The 9,766-nt window shown below is 42.4% G+C and overlaps 1 protein-coding gene across 1 annotated transcript; it reads left to right on the top strand.

Annotated features, from left to right (window-relative positions):
• The first annotated feature begins 7,392 nt into the window (after positions 1 to 7,392).
• LOC135057389 (olfactory receptor 1C1-like) lies at positions 7,393 to 8,334 on the top strand. Its single transcript, XM_063963280.1, has one exon. The coding sequence runs from the start codon at positions 7,393 to 7,395 to the stop codon at positions 8,332 to 8,334; it is 942 nt and encodes a 313-aa protein (XP_063819350.1).
• The last annotated feature ends 1,432 nt before the right edge of the window (positions 8,335 to 9,766 follow it).

The raw sequence follows: 9,766 nt of genomic DNA, 5'->3' as shown, positions 1-9,766 counted from the left end.
AGTGAGGGCACTTTTGATGGCTGAGCGGTGCATGGCCATGCGTTCACGTGCGCACCGTACAGTTTTGCCCACATATTGTAGCCTGCAGGGGCATGTAATTATATATACTATATGAGTGGTTGTACAGCTGACTACATGTCTAATGGTAAAGGCTTTGCCCGTGGATGTAGACCTGAAGGTAGGCCCTGATGTCATACTTGTGCAGGTTGTGCATCCAAGGCACCTGTAGCACCCTGGCGTTTTGGTCAAGAAATTAGTTGACACATGCTCTTCAAAACCCGTGATGTCCGTATGGACAAGAAAATCTTTGATACTTTTTCCTTTTTTGTAGCAGACAAGCGGGCGTTTATCCCTAAAAGTTGGTAATTTTTTATCTGTGGCTACTATCGGCCACATTGCTCTTACGGCCCTGGGCAAAACAGGACTGGACGTGTTATATTTAGTAACCAGTGGCATGATTTGTTGTTGTGGTTTTGTCTCTTTTTTCAACAACTCTATGCGGGGTATCTTCATTTCCTCCTGTTTGTGCCTTTGGAGTTCAGTCAGGTTATATCCCCTGTCGGAGAAACGCTCCACCACCGTGGACAGCGCTTGGTCCAATTTTTGTGGGTCGCTAGTGATTCTGGCAGCTCTCATTAGTTGGGATCTGGGTAGTCCCTTCTTCAGTGCCCGGGGGTGATGGCTGCTGGCTCTCAAAAGGGTGTTTCTGTCAGTCGGCTTATAGAATACTTCGGTGTTTATTTTTCCTCTTTCCAGGGTGACTTTGACATCGAGGTAACTAAGGGAGGCTTGGTCACTTTGTGCAGTGATCTTTATCGTGGAATCTCTGTTATTGATCCTGGAGACCAATTGATCGAACAATTCCTGGCCCCCGGTCCACAATATAAATACATCATCGATGTAGCGTGCATAGTATAAGATGTATTGGCTGGTGGTGACCTCCGAAAAAAACATCTCCTGTTCTTCCTGGATCATAAATACATTAGCAAAGGATGGGGAGACATTGCTCCCCATCGCACACCCACTGGTTTGGCAGAAAAATTTGCCGTCAAATAAAAAATAGTTTCTTATTAACGTGAGTTCCAGTAGCCTAAGAAACAATTTCACATCAAACGATGTTAGGTTCTCTCTGATCAGAAATTGTTCCATGGCTCTAAGGCCACTCTTGTGGGGGATGCTGGTATACAGGCTACAAATGTCGATGGTGCAAATTAAAGTGCCTTCCGGTATGTCTTTGAGTCTTGAAAGTTGATTCAAGAAAGAGGTAGTGTCCTGGACGAACTTCGGCTGTCTGGAAATGAGTGGCTGTAAGATGCTGTCCAAAAACATGGAGACGGGCTGATATATGGATTGCTGCGCAGAAATTATCGGCCTGCCCGGAGGGGAGGTTGCATTCTTATGTATTTTGGGCACCGTAAACAATATAGGGACTTTAGGAAATTCTTGTTTGAGAGCGTTACGTAGTTTATTGGAAATTAATGACGACTCATGGGCCTGGTCCAATATTTCATCCAGTTCGGTTTTAAAGCGTACTGTGGGATCAGAGGGAAGGCTCATGTACACCGTGTTATCGGCTAGTTGTTTGTAGATTTCAGACCTGTAGTCCGACAGGTTCATAACCACTATTGCGCCCCCCTTATCGGCGGGGCGGATAATGATATCCCTGTATGAACCTAGTTGTTTTAAGGCTCCATAGTCAGATCTAGATAAGTTATAATTGACAGCTGTAGATGCGGCAGTGTATTTGGTTACAGAATCTTCAAGCAGTCTAGTAAACGTCTTAATAGAAGGGTTGTTAGACTGTGGGTCAAAAGATGATTTGAGTCTTTGTTTAAGAAAGTCCTGGTGTGACTCATTTGTAGGAACAGATGGATGATCCTGAAAATATTCCTGCAACCGTAGTTTACGGGAAAATTGGTGTAATTCCGCCTGCCAGGTAAGACTGTCAAATTTATTCGTCGGTATGAAAGATAGTCCATTACTAAGGACTCTTATTTCCTCTTCAGTAAGCGTGCGGTCTGACAGGTTGTAAATTAAGTTTTTCTCCTGGGGGTGCTGCTTCTGGAGCCTGCGGTTCTGTTTGCCCCTGCGGGTGGCCGCCCTCTTTGCTTGGTGGCTTCCACGGCCGCAGGGGTACCCCTAAGGGGTCTTAGTACTATCAGAAGGGCCATCTGAATCAGCTATGTTAAATTCGTTATCGCTATTAGATGTTGCATAATCTCTACTGCGAGATTCATGCCGTTTGCACCAGGAATGTTTGGCTCTCTGATTATAAGGACGGTGGTTTCCTGGTTCACCACCAGATACCCATCGGTATACCTTGTTGGTTTCATAATCCTCCCTTACAATTGCACGTTTGTTGCGTTTAAATCGAACCAGCTCTTTTCTGTAATTGTCACACTGGACTTTCAATTTCTGCCCAAAATACATAAGAATGCAACCTCCCCTCCGGGCAGGCCGATAATTTCTGCGCAGCAATCCATATATCAGCCCGTCTCCATGTTTTTGGACAGCATCTTACAGCCACTCATTTCCAGACAGCCGAAGTTCGTCCAGGACACTACCTCTTTGTTGAATCAACTTTCAAGACTCAAAGACATACCGGAAGGCACTTTAATTTGCACCATCGACATTTGTAGCCTGTATACCAGCATCCCCCACAAGAGTGGCCTTAGAGCCATGGAACAATTTCTGATCAGAGAGAACCTAACATCGTTTGATGTGAAATTGTTTCTTAGGCTACTGGAACTCACGTTAATAAGAAACTATTTTTTATTTGACGGCAAATTTTTCTGCCAAACCAGTGGGTGTGCGATGGGGAGCAATGTCTCCCCATCCTTTGCTAATGTATTTATGATCCAGGAAGAACAGGAGATGTTTTTTTCGGAGGTCACCACCAGCCAATACATCTTATACTATGCACGCTACATCGATGATGTATTTATATTGTGGACCGGGGGCCAGGAATTGTTCGATCAATTGGTCTCCAGGATCAATAACAGAGATTCCACGATAAAGATCACTGCACAAAGTGACCAAGCCTCCCTTAGCTACCTCGATGTCAAAGTCACCCTGGAAAGAGGAAAAATAAACACCGAAGTATTCTATAAGCCGACTGACAGAAACACCCTTTTGAGAGCCAGCAGCCATCACCCCCGGGCACTGAAGAAGGGACTACCCAGATCCCAACTAATGAGAGCTGCCAGAATCACTAGCGACCCACAAAAATTGGACCAAGCGCTGTCCACGGTGGTGGAGCGTTTCTCCGACAGGGGATATAACCTGACTGAACTCCAAAGGCACAAACAGGAGGTAATGAAGATACCCCACGTAGAGTTGTTGAAAAAAGAGACAAAACCACAACAACAAATCATGCCACTGGTTACTAAATATAACACGTCCAGTCCTGTCTTGCCCAGGGCCGTAAGAGCAATGTGGCCGATAGTAGCCACAGATAAAAAATTACCAACTTTTAGGGATAAACGCCCGCTTGTCTGCTACAAAAAAGGAAAAAGTATCAAAGATTTTCTTGTCCATACGGACATCACGGGTTTTGAAGAGCATGTGTCAACTAATTTCTTGACCAAAACGCCAGGGTGCTACAGGTGCCTTGGATGCACAACCTGCACAAGTATGACATCAGGGCCTACCTTCAGGTCTACATCCACGGGCAAAGCCTTTACCATTAGACATGTAGTCAGCTGTACAACCACTCATATAGTATATATGATTACATGCCCCTGCAGGCTACAATATGTGGGCAAAACTGTACGGTGCGCACGTGAACGCATGGCCATGCACCGCTCAGCCATCAAAAGTGCCCTCACTGGAAAACCGTCGGATCAGCCAGTGGCAAAACACTTTGCGGACCAAGGACATTTATTACAGGAATTAAAGTTCCAAATCATTGACCATATCCCTAAATCCATCAGGGGGGGTGACCGAGGTGGACAACTCCTACGAAAGGAGGCACGATGGATGTATAGCCTGGATACCATCAAACCCAAGGGCCTTAATGATAAGGTTCAGTGGAGTGTTTTTCAATAACATCCCGGACTGAGCTTGTATGAACGTTAGCACTCATGCAACAAACAAATAACTTTATATGTGACTAGACTGCATTTCTATTCCTGCCTGTTGTTTTCATTTTATAGAAAAATAGCATTTAGTAAGCAGGTTTCTACTTAGGTCACATGGTATTGTGCCCTTACATGCTCGTGGGTATCCACCATGGTGGACATCTAGGTGCAGAGTGAGGCACAATATTTACATGCTGACACACAATCCTGATCTCAAACCTTGATTGTCCTTTATAACTAGACGGTTTTGTATGTATTAATCACTATTTCCATCTATTTGCTTTTTTTGTTCCTTGCATTAATCTACATACTAGTTCCATGTATATTGGATCGGCACAGCACTGTTTATTTCACATATGTAATCTTCTCACCGCAGCCCCGATGCCGAGCCGAGTCCTGGTTGCTAAAGAGCGCTTGTTACCAAGGTTACCAAGTAAACTCCGGCCTCCAGGAAGTGACGTCTGCGGCGGCTCAGTGACGCGGATTGTGTGCACAGCGCGATGAATGAGGGACGGATGCAGTTCCTAACTCCCTCCCACGGCGTGTGTCCCGTTCGCGGGTCTTCCTTCACATATAAGGTATGTCACTTTTTGCTTTACACTTGTATCACCTTGACGAAGGGGCGCCACGGCCCCGAAACGTTGGTCACCTGATGTTTAGAATGGATTACATTTTGCACCTTATCATCTTTTAAAAGACTCCAGAGTGCCGCTGTTTTTCTATGAGGACATGTGTATGCTTTCAGAGGGCACCGGAGCAATGTTATCCATTTAAGGGGAGTGCCAGGTCTATAGGACGATATATATATAGTGTATGTATCCAGAAAGTATTCACAATGCTTCACTTTTCTTTTTCCACATTTTGTTGTGTTACAGCCTTATTCCACACTGGAATAAATTCATTTTTTCCCTCAAAATTCTACCCACAATACCCCATAATGACAATGTGAAAAAAGTTTTTTGAGATTTTTGCAAATTTATTAAAAATAAAAAACCTAAGAAATCACATGTACATAAGTATTCGCAGCCTTTGCTCAATACTTTGTTGATGCACCTGTGTCAGCAATTACAGCCTCAAGTTTTTTTTTAATATGATGCCACAAGCTTGGCACACCTATCTTTGGCCAGTTTCACCCATTCCTCTTTGCAGCACCTCTCAAGCTCCATCAGGTTGGATGGGAAGTGTCGGTGCACAGCCATTTTCAGATCTCTCCAGAGATGTTCAATCAGATTCAAGTCTGGGCTCTTGCTGGGCCACTCAAGGATATTCACAGAGTTGTCCTGAAGCCACTCCTTTGATTAGGGTAGTCATGTGCTTAGAATCGTTGTCCTGCTGAAACATGAACCGTCGCCCCAGTCTGGGGTCAAGTGCCCTCTGGAGCAGGTTTTCATCCAGGATGTCTCTGTACATTTCTGCATTCATCTTTCCCTCTATCCAGACTAGTCTCCCAGTTCCTGCTGCTTAAAAACAACCCTACACCATGATTCTGCCACCACCATGCTTCACTGTAGGGATGGTGCATGGTTTCCTCCATACATGACATGTGGCATTCATGCCAAAGAGATCAATCTTTGTTTCACCAGACCAGAGAATTTTGTTTCTCATGGTCTGAGAGTCTTTCGGGTGCATTCTGGTAAACTCCAGGTGGGCTTCTATGTGCTTTTTACTAAGAAGTGGCTTCTGTCTGGCCATTGTACTAAACAGGCCTGATTGTTGGATTGCTGCAGAGATGGTTGTCTTTATGGAAGGTTCTCCTCTCTCCACAGAGGAATGATGTAGGTCTAACAGAGTGACCATCGGATTCTTGGTTACCTCCCTGACTAGGGCCCCGGCCAGCTCTAGGAAGAGTCCTGGTGGTTCCGAACTTCTTCCCCTTACAGATGATGGATTCCACTGTGCTCATTGGGACCTTTAAAGCAGCAGATATTTTTCTGTACTCTTTCTCAGATTTGTGCCTCGAGACAATCCTGTCTCGGAGGTCTTTAGACAATTCCTTTGACTTCATGCTTGGTTTGTGCTCAGACATGCCCTGTCAAGTGTGGGACCTTATATAGACAGGTGTGTGCCTTTCCAAATCATGTCCAATCAACTGAATTTACCACAGGTGGACTCCAATTAAGCTGTAGGAACATCTCAAGGATGATCAGTGGAAACAGGATGCACCTGAGCTCAATTTTGAGCATCACGGCAAAGGCTGTGAATACTTATGTACATGTGATTTTTTTATTTTTTTATTTTTAATACATTTTTAAAAATCTCAAAAAAACTTTTTCATGTTGTCATTATGGGGTGTTGTGTGTAGAATTTGGAGGGAAAAAATTAATTTATTCCATTTTGGAATAAGGCTGCAACATAACATAACATGGAAAAAGTGAAGAGCTGTGAATATTTACCAGATGCACTGTGTGTATATATATATATATATATATATATATATATATATACACATACATACATACATACATACATACATACATACATACACACAAAATACAAGGAAGGGGGGCACTCTAAGTGTTGATCAGTTTTATTATAATAAAATCAACCAGGTAAAATATCCAGGTATAATAATGTCAGACTCGTACCGAGTTTCTCACCCCTGTGGACTGGTGACCACATGATGTATACATATATTCTCCATGGCAAACTGGAACACCACTTCTGCACTGGTGCTGGGACCATACACCGTGCCACTGGCTCATGTACCAAACCGCGGCTCATCAGGACACCTCAGGCATGTGCAACGTGAAGACCGGACCCAGGCAACAAGTTCAAATCAGATAGGCCACGTTTGGTACATGAGCTGGCAGCATGGCATATGGTCCCAGCGCCTGTGCAGGAGCGGTGTTCTGGTTTGCCATGGAGAATATATGTATACATCATGTGGTAAAAAGTCCATGGGTGAGAAACTTGTTACGAGTCTGACATTGTTGTACCTGGATATTTTGCTTTGTTGTTTTTATTGTAATAAATTTGATGTACACTATGAGTGCCCTCCTTCTTTGTATTTTGTAGAAATTTCCAGCTCCACGAGTCTGGAAAAAAAAGGAGGTGCAGGGATTCAAAAAAAGAAAAGTAATCTAGTGTGTTTTTAAACGGACAAAAAACTACAACAAAATAAAAGACTAGCTGTGTAGCAGCCTCAATGCTATATGTGTTGAGGTTTTCCTTGTAGACTTCTCTTCTCAAATCCAAATATACTAGATATGGGTATATAATATTTTTATACTTTTAACTATAATGTTATATTAACCACATATTACTGTAAATATAGAACACATTTTCATTTGTACAGGGTTTTTTCTGCCTAAAAATGAACTTAGGAGTTTGTTCTAATGTGACAGGCTTTACATTTCTGGCACTGTTTGGTGAACCAGAGTTGCAGTTCCCAGTTGGTGTATTACTTATATTTGCCTATGTCATCATTTTTTGGGGAAACTTCACCATCATCGCTCTCTTCTCTGCAGATTCCCATCTGCACACTCCCATGTACATATTCTTATTCAACCTTTCCTTCATTGACATCGCTTCTACATCAAACATTCTGCCTAAACTATTTCATATGCTCTTCACAAAACATAACATGATTTCATTTGCAGGATGCATAATCCAGATGTATATCTTTGTGTCCCTAGTTGGTACTGAGTTTATCCTGCTCACAGCTATGGCATATGACCGCTATGTGGCAATCTGTCACCCTCTTAATTATATTGTTGTAATGAGTTTTACAAAATGTGTTGGTCTCTCAGTTGCTTCTTGGGTTGTGGGGTTTTCGATCCCAAATGGACATGCTGTCCTTATATCTAATATGTCATTTTGGTCAGGTCGTCCTATTGACCATTTTTTTTGTGATGTATCCCCATTGCTGATGATTGCCTGCAGTGATATATCCATGGTGGAAATGTTAAACTATGTTGAAGGGGTTTTGGTGGCATTTTCTTCATTTCTGATTATATTAGTTTCATATATATATATTATCTCCAACATTGTGAAGATAAAATCTGCAGAAGGGAAACATAAAGCATTTTCCACCTGCACCTCCCATCTAACCTGTGTGATCATTTATTATGGGACTATAATCTGTCTGCATATTAAGCCAACATCAAGTTATTTCCCAAAACTGGACAAGATCATTGCTTTGTTGTATGCTGTGTTAGTGCCTATGCTAAATCCTTTTATATACTGTCTGAAGAATAAGGACTTTAAAAAGTCACTACTTAATCTGAAAGCTAAAATCTTTACAAAAGCTGTGTAGCATTGTTGAAGGTATCTAGATAAAGGATATATAGTAAGTGAATATATATCAGGAAGCGCTTCAATCAAAAAAATTATAATTTATTAAAAATCAATAATATACAATTTAATATATCCAAAAAGTAGACATATAATACCTGTAACAGATAACTCTCTCATTCGTGTCTCCAATAATGCATTAGTCCATAATGACAGTGTTCATTAGATTCAAAAATAGTAATAGTTGCTGTGGGGTCTTGAGATAAATAGCCCGTATTGCACTTGTCTCCTTTTAATTGGTCAGTCTAGTGGCAACATGAGGATTATAGTGGCAAGCACGCCAACATGCAGTGTTTCCTCCGTAAATTATTGCTGTGAGCACACTTGTGGGAACAGGCGGAGGGAGGGCGCCGATATGATGATATCCCGGCGCTATGCTTCACCCCCGTCTGATCTCGGCTGACAGTGTCCGGTATCGTGTTGTGCAGCAAAAAGAGGATCCCTCTTACCGGACTTGTATAATTCACATGCACCTTGGAGTATTAGCAGCAGACTCCCGTATCAGCGGCGGCTCTGTGATGTCCGTAAACGGCTTTCTTTGTAGCACAGCCGTGGAGACACTTTCAGTGAATGGGTTGTTTAGAAGGTCCTTACGCGTTTCTCCGCCCCTATCTCACAGCGGTTTCGTCAGAGGATATAATCAATATTTTCATAAATATTTTTGAAACTATTTGCGGAGGAAACGTCACCTACAATAAATCTTTTTCAAAGACATTTGTGATTTTCGTGAATGTTTTAAAATGTCACAGTCCAGAATACAGTGATTAACCGTTCTGCTAGGGAAATCTTTACCAGAAAAAAGCTTTTGAAGAGATTTTTCAAAACCCTGATATATTTCTTGATATATCCAATAATTATCGCCTTCATTTTAGATCCTGTTTTCTTTTTTTCATCATTTGATAATGTTTCTTTCTTCCTTTGATTCAGATTGTAGCAGCTACAGTACGCATCCTTGCAATGTTGTAGGGGTAAATGTGCAAAGTACTGCAACCATGCACAAAAACAGGTAAATAATGCAGCAAAACAGCATTAAAAGGAAATCTCAAAGACAACCTTAAAACAGTACTATGGGGGTCATTCCAAGTTGTTCGCTAGCAGATTTCGATCGCTGCGCAGCAATCAGGCAAAAAATCAGCACTTCTATGCATGCGTATGCGGCGCAATGCGTACACGCATCGTACTATTACAACGAATGATGTAGTTTCACACAAGGACTTTCACAGCTTTTCAGTCGCACTGCTGGCCCAGAGTGATTGACAGGAATAGGGTGTTTCTGGGTGTCAACTGACCGTTTTCAGGGAGTGTTCGAAAAAATGCAGGTGTGCCAGGAAAAATGCAGGCATGGCTGGAAAAACGCAGGGCTTGTTTGTGACGTCAAAACAGGAACTGAATAG

This window comes from Pseudophryne corroboree, chromosome 3 (genome assembly GCF_028390025.1).
Source record: "Pseudophryne corroboree isolate aPseCor3 chromosome 3, aPseCor3.hap2, whole genome shotgun sequence".
Taxonomy (NCBI): Eukaryota; Metazoa; Chordata; class Amphibia; order Anura; family Myobatrachidae; genus Pseudophryne; species Pseudophryne corroboree.
This window is presented reverse-complemented; position numbering and strand designations above follow the sequence as displayed.